Source organism: Channa argus, chromosome 19, assembly GCF_033026475.1.
Source record: "Channa argus isolate prfri chromosome 19, Channa argus male v1.0, whole genome shotgun sequence".
Lineage (NCBI taxonomy): Eukaryota > Metazoa > Chordata > Actinopteri > Anabantiformes > Channidae > Channa > Channa argus.
Window position 1 is genome coordinate 14,833,073 of NC_090215.1, and position 18,853 is coordinate 14,851,925.

General features: G+C 42.6%; 1 protein-coding gene across 1 annotated transcript in view; it reads left to right on the top strand.

The window, feature by feature from the left end:
- Nucleotides 1-18,853, top strand: part of pou6f2 (POU class 6 homeobox 2) — a 69,289-nt gene that overhangs the window by 37,831 nt on the left and 12,605 nt on the right. The window contains exons 6-8 of the mRNA XM_067485684.1: nucleotides 296-612; nucleotides 11,907-12,044; nucleotides 17,425-17,634. Coding sequence (XP_067341785.1) covers nucleotides 296-612; nucleotides 11,907-12,044; nucleotides 17,425-17,634 — 665 coding nt within the window. The remainder of the gene's footprint in view (nucleotides 1-295; nucleotides 613-11,906; nucleotides 12,045-17,424; nucleotides 17,635-18,853) is intronic.

Here is an 18,853-nt window from a genome sequence, read left to right on the forward strand (position 1 = left end):
TTAAATTCACTGACTCTATCATGCAGGCTAAAAACCCTGGAGGACCTTGTTGTGGCTCCATGCAATTTACATCTGCCTGTCACTATTCACCCTATGCATCCCACATGTCCCACACTTCTTCCACCTACATGTATTTCTTTCATAAGGTGTGAGCATTCTCTTGAAATAATGATGGCTTCCTGTTTATGTGTTAAAACACTTGCTGTCAGTCAAAGTTCATGTGTTATTGTTGCACCGTATGTAGAGTTCTAAAGGAAAAGCAACAAAGAGCTCACTGTCCTTTCCTTTCCAACAGCTACCTCATCACTGAACTCACAGCTCCAGCATCTGCAGCAGCTCCAACAGATGCAGCAGCACCAGCAGCAACAGCAGCAGCAGCAGCAGCAGCAACAACAGCAACACCATCACCAACAGACCCACTCCCAAACCCAGAACCAGCTGCCATCCCATCATCACATGACCCCACCCAGCCAGCAGCAGACCTCTGTCCCATCTCCGGGCTCTGCCTGCTCCTCCACCTCTGCACAGCTGCAGCAGTCACCGCCACACAGACCAAATCAGTCACCGGCCCGCAGCCTTCCTTCACCAGTTACCCCACCCATGCCTTTGCCGGTGAGTCCACAAACTTGAATGCATTCTGTGTAGGAATCCTCTCACCGGACTTATTCTCTTTCTGATACCGATTCACAAACCTGAAGCCATAGAACTGGTCTCAACTGGTCTGGTATCGAAAAGCCGTGGAAGCAGGATTAGTAACTACAGCTTGCATCTGTTGTAGTTTGACACCAAATCACATACCGTACACAAAGCTAAAGAGCACATTATTAAACAAATGCGACTCCACTTAAAGAGCTAAAGTGTGTGTCTGATGGTCAGATGATTTCATTTTGGACAGGTCAACTTTGTGGAAACACAGTACTTGAGCAGAGCTTGATTCTCTGTCAACACTTGAGTCTTATCAAGTGCTCATAATTGAATGGGGACGAGAAGGTCCTATGTCTGTGTGAAACTATTAGAATGTGTGTTTTGCTGCTGGAAACTTGAAGCACTTCAAACCTCACAACTAGACAAACAGCTACGATTCGATTGTCCAGCAGATTCTGGAGCGATTCGAAAGTTATCTATCCCTGGGCTTTCCGGATGTAATCAGTCCCTTAATCTTTGGTTCTCTTCTTACTCAAACCTCCTTTTTAGTCACTTTGTATGTCCATCCATCTCTGCCCTTCTGTCCGTTTGGCTGTCACTGTGTGACGATAATAACCTATTTTATATCCCTGTGGTTTCATTTCTGGTGGAGACTGGCCAGGGTCGCCTTTCTGTCCCTGGTCACATTCATCAGCGTCAGACCCTTATTGGGTTGTGGTGCAACCTTCTTTATGGCCAGGATGAGTTAGGCTATTTGTTTCCCCCCTTGCAGCCCTCTCCGGCCCTGTCATGGCCTAGTGAGACTCAGCAGGAAAAACAGCCTCTGGATTTAATAGGCTTCAAAGACTAGCCCTTACATCGCACCAAGCACACTGTCCAGTCGGACTGTTGCTGTAAGGGCTGCTGACCAACATACAAATTCACACACTGGCCTTGCATCTGGAGGTATACAACCATCGTGGGTAACAGGCACACTACAATCAGGCTGTGTTCTACTTATAAACGACTGATTTGCAAGACAACAACTCCTTTGTTCAAGTTTTAAAATAGAAAAATTCGTCAATATCTTCCTCTGCCACACAAGAGGGTCATTTCATAACAAGCTCCCAGATTTGATACGACTGAGACCCTTAGCTACATATAAATTATTTTCTTCTGAAAGTAGCGTCTGATTATGATGAACGAGGACAGACCTCCCTTGAGGGGTCGAAGGGGCCACATCAGGTATCATTAAGATATTGCCTCATCAAATAGGATTATGGAATGTGTGTTTGTGTGGGGGAGAAGCAGAATGGCTGTAAAAGGTTTAGTTTCTCCGGGTCAATGCCGGGTTGTCAAAAAGTGTGTCACCCAGCGAGGGGGTCGCCCAAGGACAGGCCACGGCCTCAGCACCCACTCAAGGCTGCAATAGGATTTAAACAGCAGCCCCACCCTCATCCACTGCCACTGCCACTGTCAGTGATTGGATTTCCATTCTCAGAATCCCTAAAAACTCATTGGTTTTCACACAAGATTTTTATTCTGGGAGCCTTTCTGAGACTTTCTCGGAGACGCATGTGAAATGTGACTGTGATCAGCCTTTTGTGTGTTTTAATTAGAGACACAAAAGGGCATTTTGGTGTTTCCATACTTTACTCCAGGGAGCTGGTCTGTGCAGTAAAGACGAGTCATAATTACCATAATACAATCAGCATTACGCAGATAACACCTCTATTTCCTACTGTCATTATTCAGATGTGCAGAATCACCCAGCCATTCAACTATTTGCTGAAAATACAGCTCAGAGCTGTAGAGACAAACGCTCATTATGTTCCAATTAATGTCCCATTGTAATTCTCTTCTCATGGGAGATATGTGAGGAAATCCTAAGCATTCATTACATCCCTAGTGTTTTTAGTGTTTGCTGTTTTTAATATGTGAGACAAAATTCATTAATTGGCTCATTAATATCCCTGTTAGAATACAAATCACACCACAACAGACTGTGTCCCCTTGAGTCAATGGTGTAAACTCAGATTACTGCAGCTAATTTAGTTTAATGGAGTAAGAATTTACCTTTCCAGCCCTCCCACCCTCTCTCCACTCCCCAGCATGCAGAGTACTGTGAGATGCGGCCGGTGGCTGCCTCAAATAGCCAACACAGTGATGACAAATAGAAGGGGGAGATTATGAAATTTGCTTAAGTGTGTTAATGGGCTGATTGCGGGCGCCTGCTGGATTTTGCTGGAAGTTGATTGATTAGAGCTGTGGGTTTTCGCCACGCCCGGAGAGCTCAGGGATTTGACGGGGTAAAGGCGCTCGCCAAGTCTGTTACACCGGAATTGATCTTAATTAGATCTGAAAGACCTGCCACAGCAGAATGGTCGCGGCGATTAAAATGAAAAACAGGAGAAATTACTGATCAAATTAATCATAATGTCGGGCTACAGCTGTAGGTCTGGTGTAATTTGCCACTCCAGTGAGTTACATCAGCCCAGGCAGGGAGAAGAGAGGCAGTACATACTGATCCGTGGCAGCAGGAAGCTTAGGCCAGCCTATCAACTCTCTTATTCCAGTTTGTATGCCCGGACCCTCCTGACCCTGCTGCGCCATCCAGTGGAGCCCCAAAATCTTTCCTTCTGTGACTCTGATCTAATTAGTTGCTTTTTATTGCTCTTTTTCTTTTGCATTATGTCTTTCTCCATCCGGGAGCTACATCTTCTACAACACTCTCTGCCATTCCTGTCATGGCTGTCTTGTCACCAGCATGTTGTGTGCTCACTAATAGCCTCTGACCTTGGTCCACTGTCTGGCTGGCTGGTTTTCAAGGGGCCTGGCGGAGATGGAGGCGTCCTGTCTTCTTCCTCCTTCAGACTCCTGCCGTCTGTCTGTGTGTCTGCCTCTCCTCCCCTTCACAGTCGTCTCCTTGATCGCTGTCAGAGCCCCACACTGGGGCCTGTCCACTCTCCATCCCCACACTCATAGGGGTAATTACAGCCTAGGGGCCTGCCTCCTATCCCTATGCTCCACAATTTACCACCAAAGCATCCACAGACATCTCTTTTCTTCCCTACTGCACCCCAACATCACAGGACTGCAGCGCCTCAGACCCACAAGTGCTGCAATTACCTGAGCCTCTCCTCTATCCTTTTCTCTCTCTCTTTCTCTTCTCTCTTCTCACTCTCTCTTGGTCTCTACACTCGTCCCCCCCCCTCCGCTTTTTTTTCCTCTACCCCTTGGCTCCCTCACTATTCCCTGGCAATCAGCCTTCATTAGAAGCCTCTGGTGAAAACCCATTGTCACCAAGGTCAGCAGCTGCCAACCACAACGGCCTTTCAGAGGCCTGGCTGCCTACACTCTCTAGCTCTCCTCACCTCCTTGGCACCCTCCTCTACTCTTCCCCCTACCATTCGCTTCACCGTCCTCCTTACGTCTCAGGCCCATCTCTGCTGCTTTTGTCTCCAGCTGAGGCCCCCTCAGACACTCATGTCACTGTTTTCCGCTGCAGTGCACTTTTACTTATGTCAACCACTGTTAAAATCACCACTGTCCAATTTGCTCCAAATGTCTATTTTTTATGGTTTCTGGGTGTTTCTCCCATTATATTAACATGTGTATTAAATGAGCCTCGCACATTGATTAATTGATTTTCCAGATCAGCTCCACGTCTTTTCAATTTAGCAAAACGGGCTGCTATAATTCCACAGGGTATTATATCAAAATTAAAATGACATGCTCAAATGTGGACCCAATGGCTCATACTGTGCCTTGTCGATGAAACTGGCAACACTTAAGTTGAGGGAAAAGTCCATTATCTGTCTTATGTCTGTGAACTCAATGGTGGTGTGTAATTTGTAAGGTTGTAATTGTTTCTGATTATAAATTAAAATATATATATTATTTTTGGGATTTTTTTTTTCCCCCATCACATTTTTAGGTGGTATAAATTTTACAACACATTTTCAAAAGTCCATGAATATTTGAATTGCTTGAGTGTGGCAAGGGCTTTAAAATGCATTCAGACCACAAGGTTAGGACATACATTTGACAAGAAATTGATAAGGTGCATAAAAGTGGTACAGAGTTGAGCAGAAAATAAAACTCTCGTACCTGGGTGGGCTTGTATTTGGAGAAAGACTTGCTACAACCCTGGTGAAGTTCAAGTGAATTGCAAAAGTCTAATTACACTTGAACTGTAAGAATTCTCTCGTCTGACCATTATCTGGGCTAACACCGGTTTTAAAATCACCATTTTCAAATATACCTTTTTAAAATATGTATAAATGGTGTCTGGTGCCAGGGTGTGTTTAAATGGCTGTGCAACTGCGGGTTTTGCGGTTTAGAGCATGAGCAGGCCCTCAGCTCTCCAGCAGCTCAGCCTAGCCTCTTATTAATGCACAGGAGATCCGGCTCTTAAGAAGGCAGAAAATTGCCTTACATAACAAGCGCTCCACAATTTAGAAATACAAATGTGCACTGTTGACTGAAGCAGAAAATAAGACTGTTGCCCATCAACAGCACCACATTTCATATGAATAATTATAAAGCATGGGAGCTAGATGAGGAAAACAACCTGACCATGACAGCTCTACTACTTTTATTTACTTCAAATGAGGGATTAGGCAGAAAGAAATCTACAGACTTAAGGACCAACGATGAGCCCTGAATTTCTAAATAAGGAGAAAGTTACATTTATTAAAATTTTGGAAAATCATTTGGAAAACTGTGAGGGCACTTTAACTTTTAATATTACACCCACATTGCGCCTTGCATTTACTTTTTGGTTTCTCTGGCTTTGTAGGGTTTTTAGACCTCACCAAGTTGATTTTTCCATTGCTTTTTGAGGTCTGTGATTCTTCTAAACCTGGCCCCGTTACTCTCATGGTGGGCAGAGGGCTTCCAGCTCAGACACGTAGCAGAAAGGCACAGCTCCCTGATCAGCCCACATGCACACTAGGGGCAACACGCATTAGACGCCCACAGGGGAGCCCTCAGATGGAGCACCATGCTAGGGCTCACCTAACAGTGGATAAGGAATAGGGTTTCTTTAATTATGAGGCAGGGCTGTGACATTGAGTTCCCCCCTTCCTTCTCCAGCAGCCTCCCAGACACCGTCTAAGTGCTCCGCTCCACTGAGGAGGCCAGTCCCCCCGCGGGGCGCGATTCCACTGCCTGTAATTTCTGATGCCCATTAGTGACCGCAAACAGAGCACCAGGCTCACACAAGGAATACAGCCGCGCAATGCAGGCACGCTGTAAAAAGACCCTTTTAATGCAATGTTATTGCATTATGCCCTCCTCATAGACCAAGTCAAAAGTCCCATTTGTGGTCCCTGCAGAATATTATCAGAAATTCTTTTCCACACTGTTTTCGTTTGTGGTTATCTAAAGGTAGATTTGGTATATACTGTACTGTGCAGTGTATAGTGGAGCATGAATTGAAATTCTCCTTAATTTTACTCCACTGCCCTTTGCTCTTTTTTGTATTTTTATTTATTTTATTTTTTTTTTGGTGTGTGATTTTATGCCCATTTTCATTAGCAGTGGGAATGTGCAATTGATGGTTTTGCAAATAGACTCGCTAGAATGCAAGGACAGTGCATTTTCTCAAGTCAACCCTTCACGGAGGGGAGCTTCGGAAGTCAAATCTCAAGTAATCAATACATATATGGCTGTAAATGTCATCAATTCATCTCTCCACTTATGCTGATTTAGCTTGTGCCAACAACTGTGTATATTTTGAAGAATAAGAGAGAGAGAGAGACAGTGAAGCAACGAGACATAGAGGGAGGGAGGGAAGGAGGGAGGGAGGCTGATTTATCGATCAAGGGTGACCACATCTTAGCTACGGAGCCCCTCTCTCGTGATTAATCTTAGAGCTTAGAGTTGGCCAATGACACATGACAGGCCTCCCTCTCAAACTCCTCCATTTCTCTTCATTACTGGCCGTATTTTTGGACACCACAGTGGGGAGTAATCATTTACCTTTATTGTGTTTATAAAGCTGCAGCATGGATGACCCTTCCTATATTGAATTGAGAACATCAAAAGATCACTGGACATTGATTAGGAGGATATTAAAGTCATTCAAATGCTATATTTATATGTCAAACAACAGCAGAGTGAAAAGAGATGCTATTTCCAGCTAAACGAAAACAAATGGATTGTAGTTGGTGCAGTTGAAGTAAAACTCTAAAAATCCAGAAATATGTTTTTATTACATATTGAATAGTTCAGATAATTGTCGTACAGAGGCTGTGGATGAGTGTTTGATAATACAACTAAATAATAGTGTTCATAACATCTTTACAGTCTGACCTTCTGAATCTAATGATTTTATTTTTCATTTTCTTGCAGCAGCTAAAAACATATCCAGGTATCCGCTTTAAAGTCATAGCCACAGCAGCAAGTAGATTTACTGCAACACTGGTTTAATGCTGCTATGAATTCCAACCCAACACTAGTAAGGTACAGAAATAACTGCACCAAATATGTCACATCATGAGCTGAAATGGTCAGCATTTTCCTGTAGATACTTAATCACCAAGTAGTTTCAAATTTAATACATCTGGAAACAGCTAAATATTATAGATCATTCTTTAGGAAGAGAAATAGTATACGAGGAATGTAGTATAACTTATATTTTTTATTCGCAGAGTGTCACCTAACCAGTGGAAATATACTGCTGCTGTGACTGATGACAAGGAACCCACTCTGAACCTCTGTGCTTAACAATTATCAACAAATGGGCTAGAACAGATTTTATGTAATGATTAAAGCTGCTGTTAATTTCACATGAAGGTAATGAGTGAGGAGATTGACGGCCACTGTCCAACACTCCATCATCCCTTTATAGTTAGTTTAAACGTTTTCACGACTCTTTTCCTCCTTCATTTGCATTTTGCCTCATTAGAAATGGCCATTTCTGAGCTGCTCGTGATATCCATTTCCTGGAGTTAATGCATTTTATTTGATCAGCCAAACCTCCTCAGTTAACTAGCTGTCATTTTGCCGTTTCATATGACATCAGTCCATTAGCACCCACCGTACCACCTCCACATCCACACCCACTGCCACCACTGTCCCTCCACTGCCCATAGCAATTACAATGTTCAACCGTCACCGGATGCAGCGTTATTGTATTTTGCCGGGTGTTATCTGCCCCAGTTGTTCTATCTGTCTTTCACTTCCTAACATTTTTCCTCAAGAATGGCTCTTTTTGGGGTTTATTTTTCACAACGGCTGGAGCAGAGGCCCAGTGGTGAGCAATAGGAGAGCTCAGAGTGCACGACCACAGTGCGAGGCCCTGCCAACCGTGGGACCAGAGGTGTTTTTGAGGCCCTAATGGCATTTTGATGTTCATAAGCACAACGGATGTGAGGGAGGGGAGATAGGGAGGTGGGATAGAGGCCATTGGGGGAGGGGGGGAGGAGGAAAGTCAGCAGAGGACTGTCAGCGGAAGAGTAGCAGAGTCCTGACAGACAGAGAACGTGTTTTCTCTTGTCATAGCTTATTACATTCACTCCAGAGTGAGAAAAGAGCAGGGAGGAGACGTGGGATATGATGTGGGATCGGGATAAACGAGGGAAACTTCCATAAAAGACATTCTTCCATTTTAGAAAACATACATTTTACTGTTGGTTTGAATTACTTTTGGCTGAAGTGTTTTCTTATATTTTCTCAAACATCAGCTTCTATCATTTCAGTCATTTTCTGTACATGTAGCTTCTTTCACTTCTTTCACTGTCAATTAACAATTATCATCACAGACCACGAATTTGCAAAATGTGATCTTAAATTTTATTTCAGTTTTCTCTGATATATTAGATAAATTTTTGGTTGTGTTGTTGAATCATAGATGAGCAGAGAAATAAGTTTTACACACCACTGAAGCCTGAGCGAAGACAAATCTGCCAGCCTCTGGTGTCTGCACTACTTTGTCCATTTATCTTTGCTCTTTTTTTTCCTGTGTACACCCAGAAAAAAAAAAGCAATTAAGTTTAAAACGGTCGCATGAAAAGAGCAAAATGAAGAATAAACTCCAGTTAGTTTGTGTCAGACAATTTTAGCTTCCAGGGGTCTTTCCACGGTTTGCGTGAACGCTATTTTTCCCCTCTATTCCTGAGATTACATGGGTTGCTGCACCAGGTGACCCTCATGGTCACACAGGCGACGGAGAGCCAGGTGGAGTTTAGATTCCTTCCCCTTTATGCCATACAGAGAGAAAAGATGCATTTTTAAAAATTTTCTGAATTTGATTTTCCTGTCAGACATTTATTTTATGTTTGTTGATCCTTGTGTAGCCCTGAGTATTTGGCTATATTGAACTGTGATAGTGCAGAGAGTAGAAGCAGTTGTTGTGACTTAAAGGTGACAAGATGATGTCCCATGATATAATGGAGGCTTTGGCAGCAGTAAATTTTATTTCTGACTTAAACTTATCATTAAATCTCAAATATGTCTTCAACAAATACACTGATTTTTTGCTTATTCTAGCAATGGTGTTACCCCACGCTTTTGTGGCTGACCAAAGTGGTTTATGCTGCTGAAAATTCTCTTGATGCCCTTTTCATTGGGAATGAAAAGAATGAAACACAATGGTTAACATGCAGGCTCTGCAAACTGGAAGATCACTGTTTATCTCCTCCAACACATGCAATCAGTACAAATGCTAGGCCAGGTCTGTCATTTGGTGCCTCCTGCCGAGGTGTTGAGAGGAGTCACCGTGGCGGAAAATCACCTGTTTAGGTGTTGAACACAGCCTCGCCTTTACTTATTCCTGGCTCTCCTTCCAACTGCTATCCATATTACCCAGTGCCAAGAGATGCAACAATAAAGCTTGCACTCTTTCCACCCAGGTTTACCAGAATAACACAGGGCTATCATAGGGCTGAAAGGGCTATCATCGAATGTAACACAATGATAATATTTCAAATAAATCTGAAAGGTTCTCCAACAGCCTATCAGTCACTCAATGACACCACAAACAGCAGATTTTCAGGGAGGCTCTGGGTGTGCTTGCTTGAGCACATCACATTATCTGTGTGTTGATCTGTAGCCTCTGTTTAACTGGCCGTGTTGTCCCCATTCTGTTATTTTATATTTACCTAAACCATGAAGGTTGATGCTGGTTCTTCCTCTCAACTACTACTACTAGATGTTCAGCAGTCGTAAGAAGGAACATTTGAAAAATCAGCATGCGTGACCTCAACTATTTCTTCAAAAAACCTTTTTGCAACCTTTTACAAGTTTACATCCGTGTTTTGGAACTTCGGAAAAATTATATTTTAATGGGTTTTTGTCTTGACATATTATGTGCTGGAAACATCACATCGTCACATTTTGATTCTACTAAACATTTATACACAGAATGTTTGCATTATCTCCAAGGTCTAATAAAGGTTATTGTTTTATCCCATATTACACTATGTATTGTAATTAAATAAGCTGTGTGCATGTGCTGAAATTTTGCTGTTTAGCAAAGGACCTTTCAGTAAAGTAGTATAATCTTTGGGAGAATACAGATCGGTGTAGATCTGAAAAAATTCCAAAAGAGACAAACATGAGCAAGTGTCACTGGGGGTATAGGTCAGAAGTAGAACATTTCACTGCAGATCAAGAGACCTCTGCCTCAAATCTGGACGTCCCCTGAGTCAGAGTTATTGATTGGCTTGTGCTGTGCACTATGACAGTGATGTGAAATTTAATCTTCTGTAGATGACTTGTTTTAGAACATATTTGATGGTGAATATGTGTACAATACACAGATGATTTCCTTAATTTTAGCAAATACGTAGAGCAATGTAATATCCCAAAGACCACTTACAGTTAGTTGGAAATCTTCTTATGTGGACTTTTAAAGAATATCAGTGCTTTAATTCCATCTTCACTGAGATTTTATCATCCTCTTACCTTTGCAAGTAGAGTCAAAATCAGACTTTTCTTTTTTTTTACATTTTAGACTTTAATATTTCCAAAGGACAACCGCTGGACACATAAAAGACAATCTTGCGATTATCGAGGAAAAACTAGATGACTTTCAGACAAGAGGAGGCAATATCAATCACGACCAATTTGAAGCCACCAACATGAAATATGATTTCATAAGACAAATGCAGTGTCATTCTTAATGTGCTTAACCTTTACTGTCAATGAAAAAGTATTGATCGCTCGGTGGCATTTTTTCATCATTTGATTTCAGAAAGTGTAATAATATATGGTGGTGCGGTAAGATGAAAGACGAATGGCAACTGGATGATCTCAGATGAACAAAGTTGAATTCTCTGCAGAGTACAGAAAGAGTACAGAAAGTGTAATTCCTGTTACCGCACATTGTTATTTACATACATTCAATAATATACAAACACATGTAAACCTTTCTTTTAATTTAAGCAGTCTTGTTTGAATATGTAGCTGACCAGTATTAGCAGCCAGGAGCACGCAGTCCTCTTCTAAGCAGTGTTTCTATTATTTCTCTATTCTGTTGAGTAATTGGGAGGTCTCCTATCTCTTCTTGGTCTTTGATCTACTTACTCAACCTAATAAGACTTTGCTCTGCTGCACTACAACCAAATCAGCAGTGCATTTTCAGCCCCCTAATAAGTGGTTAGCTTGATTTATATGGGTAATCTCGGCGATGTGGCGGAGCTCTACAGCCTCTCCCTGATGGAAGGAGCCTTTCTACACAACCACAGGCCAGACCAGATGAGTCCATTACAGGCGGGATAAGGACGGTCATTTTAACCCTCCTCTCCTTCAAAGGTAACAGTGTGCTAGTGCATTATGACGCAGGAGAAATTTTTAGTCGAAGCATATTGAAGCATTTGACGATACAGTGATGCATTGCCACGCAGCCTGGCTCTATTGTGAGAGCGGGATGCTGTTGGGCTGTTGCTGCGGGTGGAGAGACTCGGCTCGGCCCGGGGGGAACCCTGGGGGCCAGAGGAAGCACTTAGAGTGGTAAAATGGCCACTTATTCACAGCCACCCTCCCGTTCTCACTGTTCCTCCCTACCCTCAAGCCTCCCACTGGGTTCAGGAGCACAGACCTCTGGGAACCCTATGATGGACTGCATATCGCTCTCTGCTGGACTATACAGACCTCACTGCAGTTAGCCTATTCTGGCCTTGGGGACAAAGAACAGAAGCGTGAAGCCCCCTGCCCTACGCACACACATGCTCGACCAGCCTGCTTTTTCAGGAATTTGCTTTATTGGTTTAAACAGCTACACTGGTGACATTAACAGATGCGGTTTTGATGAGAGATTTCCTTTCCCTCCACAGCTGAATCCTCTGGCCAGCCAGGCAGCGGTAGCAGCAGCAGCAGCTATGGGATCCATCGCAGGATCTCAGGTGTTTGGCAACACTCTATCCAACCTGCAAGGAGCCACCGGACAACTGGTCACCAACGCACAAGGACAGGTGTGTTCTGTATGCTGGATGCTAACCTGCAAATGCTAATTACAATGATCCAGTATACATACAGCTAATTAAACACTACATAGACAAAAGAGTTGCATTGGTAACTGGCCTGTAAAATATGATTCTCTATCATCTATCATGTATAAATGTGCAGTTCTATATAAAACCTTTTTATAGTATTTCTGATCTTTTCTCATAGATTTCAAGTTGTGGCTCTTTGTGTTGTCTTGAAGCTGTTTTGTCTACAGTTTAGTAGCCACCCCATCATATATTAAGCTTTTTGGGAATAAACAAAGCCCTTCTTCCCCTTATCCGCATGCGCCTGTCGCAGTAAAATGCTGACCTTGTCATATTTACAGGGTGGCTGCAGAATTGTTCCATCAGTAGCCAGAGGCTTGAACGATGATACTTGTCATTGTGGGGCCCTATCTAATGAATCATCTTATCGCAGTTGCACACAGCACATATTAAAGGAAAATTGTATGGACAATGTGCCCTTTCATGCCACTCTGTTATTTACTTTAACCCCTGTTTCATCTTTTAACACACACACACACACACACACACACACACACACACACACACACTGTCCTCCTAATGTAAAGAAGTAAAAGCAGGGAGTTGTTGTTTGCTCTGATTAAAAATTGTAAAACATTATGTTGAATTTCACACTTGACATTTATCCTACTATAGTTAAGTTTCAGTGCCACCAGTGTGGTTGTACATCAGTGTTTATACTAAAGTGCTGTCCACGTGCGAGCACTTGATGCTAAACGTCGCTAATGAGACAGTATGGACTTCCCTGCTCATAAGGTGCCTGGAGCACTAGGGACAGATCACTGTGGATATGGACTTGATGGGATGCTCTGTGCTTTTGTAGTGGCTTGGCGGCTGACACTCCCTGACATAATCAGGTCACATAGATGGTCAAAGCTCTAGGCTACAGCCTTTTTCTCCGCACCTCATTATTGTATAGCATTATTCAGACAGAGGGCTCTGAAATGTGCACTACACTATCAGTAGGTTCTAAACCCCTTCCCTCCAACACAGATGAGATTATACAGGCTAATACATATCTCAAACAAGGCAGGAGATACAACACTGAGAATTTATGTCAGCATAGAAGATCTACCGAACACAAGCAGATTTATTTATATATATATATATATATATATATATATACACACACACACACACACACACACACACACACACACATATATATATATGTGACTCCACACACATATATATATATATATATATATATATATATATATATATATATATATATAGAGAGAGAGAGAGAGAGAGAGAGAGAGAAGCCCGGTAGAAATTGGGGAGGGTTGTATCAGGAAGGGCATCCGGTGTAAAAACTGTGCCAAATCAACATACGGACAATGATCGGCTGTGGCGACCCTGAACTCACGGGATAAGCCGAAGGGACAAAAAATATACTAGAGAACTGTTTTTATAAATTAAGACTAATATTCAATTGGAATTAAGAGAGCAGTCCCATTGTGTCCAAACAATAACCATTGTTTTCTCCGAGTGAGAAGTCACATTTCTTTGAATTCAAAACATGGTCTACTGCCTTTGATCGCCTAATTTCCTCTACAACTCTGTTAAAAGACCTTTTCATAAGCAAGAGCTCTGGGGACCTTGAAAAGTGCCTGGTTTGATGGACATTTGGAGTTCAATATGTTTTTAAACCTTAATTATATTGGTCCCAGACTTTTTATTCTCCAAGGAGAATCAATGAGGCTCTTTTATCCCGACTGCTTCTACAACAGTGATTAAGGCTGTGGATAAAAGCCAGAATACTGTTGTCGCTCTCCCTCCTGATTATTTTTTTTACCTTTATGAATCTGTGGCATTTTTGGGAACATAATCTGTTTATTACACATTCTTACCTTTCCTGCATTTTAGCCTGTGTGTTAAAACTGAGGTGAAAATTAAGCGCTTTTCATGCAGTGTGTTATACGTTCTGAATGGTATACACTCCCCTGAAATGTTCCCAGTTCAGTTAGCCCTGGTGACAGCGTTTTATGCATGAAATTTCCTGGATTTTACACCCAGCATGCTCCGCCTTTGGTGAGAATAACAGGTAAGGAACACATGTGCTGCTAACCTACAACGTAAATTAGGCTTTAAAGTTGGTGAAGCTGAACCACAACACATGAGTGCCCCTGTATTGATGAGAGCTTCCAGGCCTTAGATCAAGTGCAACCACAGTGTAAACGACTATCGACCTTGTAGTTATAAATCGACTGTATGGCTGCCCCTATTGATTATTTTCAATATTAATTAATCTATCAATGCCTACATTGGTAGTTTATTCCATCAAAGCTCTTAATGTAAAAATATGAAACAGTAAAGAAACATATTCTCAAAGAGGTGCTTTGTTGGAGCTTACGTTACAAATATTTGATTAATAGATTATTTAGGTGATTAATTCCTACTCAGGGTTGTTGAATGATTTCTGTCAATTAACTTATCGCTGCTGCAAAAACCTGCATTTTGTCCTATAGAAACAAAGGCTTGTGAATCAGCTGGGAAAATTGTTGTGTGTCTGTGTCCAGTGTTCCATTATAAGTCAACTATTTTAGGCTGTTTGGTCTGAATACTGAAGCTTTTTCCACTTGTGTGTTGAAAAAACTTCCCAAACATTTTTTCCTCTCTGGTCTGAATTCACCGCATGAACAGTGGAGGAGAGAAAATGGGCAGAGATATTGCCTGGCGACCATGGCTAAAGACACAGATTGCCCTGGCTGGAGAGATGAGATGACATTTCTGTGGAAACAAGAGCAGCATAATCTTAATGAGTTCTGCTGGGTGGAGAGGGGCACGATACTTACATGCCACATGAACTGGAGTGTGAAGCAAGCAAACACAGGAAACCAAATAAAGGCAAAAAAAAAAGTCAGGGACCAGTAGTGAAAGAAAGTTCTGAAGGCAGTTTGTTTATAAAAAGGATTTGCAATCAAATTGCACCTTAAGACACCCTCAGGAGTTTTGGAAGCCCATACTCACAAAACCTGAGCAGAGCAGTTTGCTGATATACAGTTTATTCCTAATAAAAACATTAGGAATTAATTGCAAAGTGTGGTATATTTTAACATTAGGCTGCTATGTGCTATGCACTTTTGTGTCAGTAATATTTTGTAGAGCCGCTATAAAATCATGTAATTATTTCAAGCTCTGGATTTTATCAGAGACAAAAAATGAAGTACCAAGGTCAAATACTAAACAAATTTTAGTTTAGAGAATGCAAACATGTTTTTTTGACAAAATATGCTAGAGTGCTCCAAATATCAGTAAACCTTGCATAAGACTAATAACTAACGTAAGAGTAATGTAAGAAATATTTCCAGGAGCAACGTTATTAGATCCACCTGTACAATCTAATGTAACCTGTTTCAGCAGCTCTGCTAAGTTTTCTACTTTTACAAAGTGGCAAATTCATCATAAATTCAAAAATGTTTAAGTTGATACTATCAGAAAGGCGATAATTCTACTATAGGCCTTTCATTGAGGTAATAGAAGGGGGTATAAGCCGTACTGGACTATATCAAGAGCTGCTTCTAATAGTGTTCGCCTCCCAATTTAACATGAATGAGAGGGCCTGAGCATGGCTAAAAATCTTAACTGTGCTGTAATAAAAACTCAGGAACAATTTTTATGTATGAGATTTGGTTTTAGATATTGTATAATAAAGATTTTCCATCTGCCCATAACTTTCAGCAACATTGAATTAACTAAGAATTTTACCCTTCTGACGTGAAAAGAGCTCGGTGACACTGCCACAAAACATCAGCTTGAGCTAGTGCTACGGAGAAGCATTACATGGTGAGTCAGGGACGAGAGCTAAGCTGTCAGTTGCCCGCTCTTTTATTATGCTTATAGAACAACCACTTAGTCCAATGACGATGAATAATTGAGCGGAACAAGTTCCCCGCCACTGTGGCATGCAAAGCGGGATCAGTGGGACTCGGGAGACACGAGCGTCAGGCAGGGCAATAAAATATGCTAAGTGGCAGGAGAGCATTACAGGGAATTTGTAAAGCCGCCGCAGAGAGAGAGATAAATTATCTCTCCCCTAATGCGAAGCAACGTAAGCAAATGAGCCGTGGCAGGGATGAATTACAGATTGTCGGCCCACCTTTCTCTCACTGATCCCTCCCTATTATGTCAAAGAGACGGGGGAGAGGGGAGGGGGAGGCGGACCATGTGGTGAAACACATCAGCAGTTGTGGCAATAGAGAGTAGAGAGCCAGAAAGGACCCAGTTAATGTTATGCGAAAGCTGTTTGTAGTTTTGTGTTGGTCTGAAGTGTAAAGCTAAAAGAAGAGGAGACCAAGACAGTGCAATTTTAGCAAAACTAGTTCTTTGCCCAGTTGCCAAATAACAGAATTTAGAATGATGCCCGTCTCATCTGTGTTGAGCTGCTCTCTGGTGTAATGAGGCTTGGTGGAGGAGCACTGTCAGCAGGAGGGCAGGCTTTGGGGCAACGACTGCTCGGGAGCTGCCCAGAACCAGTCCCCAGATGACATTAACCTTCATCATGGTGAAGAGGCGCTAAGTCCCCCCTAAAGCGCCACTCTTGGCCACACTCTGGCAGCTCTGAGAGCTAAAACGCTGCAGTGACACTCTGCCGCCCCCTTTGATCTGCCCTTCCTGATTACAGCCACAGAGGAGAGGAGAGCAGGGGATGGAGGGAGGTGGAGGAGGGGTGAAGTACCCCTGGGACCCTGAGAGTTGAATTAGAAACACAGGGTCCTGTCTCACTCTCTGATGCCCCTCTTTTCTCCCTCTTATTGTTTTTTTTTTTTCGTGCTCTATCTTTCCACTTCTTCCTTTCTGCCTGTGTGTAAGAGAGAGGGTGAAATGGGGGTCTCTTTCTCTCAGCAGCCGCACTCCTTCTTACCAGAGACAGACAAAGACACTTAAGCACAAACACACTTGGACACACACACATACACACACACACTCATGATGGATAATACAGTCAGTGGTGTGCACCATCACACACACAGGTATTCAGCGCTGACCTTTGCAGTACGCTCCCAGCAGTCTGCTTTGGCTTCACTTGCTCTAGCCTGTAAAACCACCTCAGTGACAGATGATCAGTGGACACTTGTGCATGTTTCCAAATCACACACAGAGCAGCTCAAAAGCCCAGCGCTCTGATTATCATCACAACACAGCAAAACGACGAGCTTATGCATAGATCTCTCCACAAAAAAAACCCAAAATAAATAAATAAAATTCACAGCGACGGAGATCATTAAGCCTGATACCTCCAGTAGCGTTTACCCTCTCTGCTCCTTCTTCTACTTAAAACTGCCCAGCTGATTTTGTCTCCTCTCTACCCCCTTTGTAGATAATTGGAACAATCCCACTGATGCCCAACTCTGCAGGGCCCTCCAGCCAATCAGGGGGTGGCAACCCAGCACTGCAGGTACAGCCAATTACACCTCAGCTTCTGACTAACGCTCAAGGCCAGATCATCGCCACGGTGATCGGCAATCAGATCCTGCCTGTCATCAACACCCAGGGAATCACGCTGTCCCCAATCAAGCCTGGACAGCAGGTAACATATACAGTACACTGATGCACAACACAAACGTTTAAAGGAAGATATTTTGTAGAGCAGCTTCTTATATAGTGAAACTGATGGTCCAAGAATGATCAAGAGCTGATTTTAAAACTGTTGAATGAGCAACACCTAGTGGATTTGTGCTAGAGCTTGTGTGTTTATGCCTGAAAGTAATATTCCCCCACTGGTAGTGAGCTCTGTTTTATGCTAAACACCTCATATTTTTGCTGCTTCAACACTCATAACGCTCATTTGCACCAGTTCGCTTGAAAACTACTGGTGCAATTGTTCACGTCTGTGTGTGTGTGTGTGTGTGTGTGTGTGTGTGCGTGTTTGCATGTTTCTGTGTGCGCCTGTGCATGTTTGGAAGGCACTTGTCAGCCAACCTCTCAGACACAGTCTCAGAGCCTGCTGCACCCCTGCGGAGCATAAACCAAAAAAAACAAAAAAACAACACTTTTCATCACCCCACCTAAAACTCCAGCCTCTGTTCTCCACCTTTTCCGTTTCACTCTCTCTGCTTCCTCAATCACACTCTCCAGACCTATGATTTGTCCTTTCTGACCTGAACGAGAAGTATTTTGTTTTGATTCAAAGGAAGAAACATAAAACACACAAGTTCTTTCTTTGCACACTACATTTGCACAAATACTGTGCAAATAAGTGTAGAAAGTCAAACTTCAAATATTCATTCCCCCCAATTTATGGATCCATATAGAGCACAAGTGTGGAGCCAGATACATGCACATGGTGGTGATGATGTTATTGACTTGATAATGACAATGTCAGCGCAGAATTACAGGGTAAAAGTTCACATTGAAGCTGTGTACAAATGGGCTGAATGGATGACCTCTCAGCAGATGGACACCTAATTGTGGCTCCCCGAAACACCAGATCATACTCTTGAATGAATTAATGCATTTGTAATAATGTTTATGCTTTTGTCTCCACTTCAAAGCCTGCATGTACACATTGTTCCACGGGTATAATTTACGGTTGTCAGAGCCGGCAGTCTAGAATATTTCCAGTGAAGCTAGATAATTCTCCAAGCCTGTCAACAGTCCTGACAGTGTGTGCATCGCTGTTGACACCCCCCACCATCCAAACAAACACATGCCACAGAGAAAATAATTAATAGCAAAGACAGAGAAGAGAAGCCGGGCCAGCTTATGGCAGAGACAGCTTTTCGCTTTAGGAGTGAAGACGTACCATC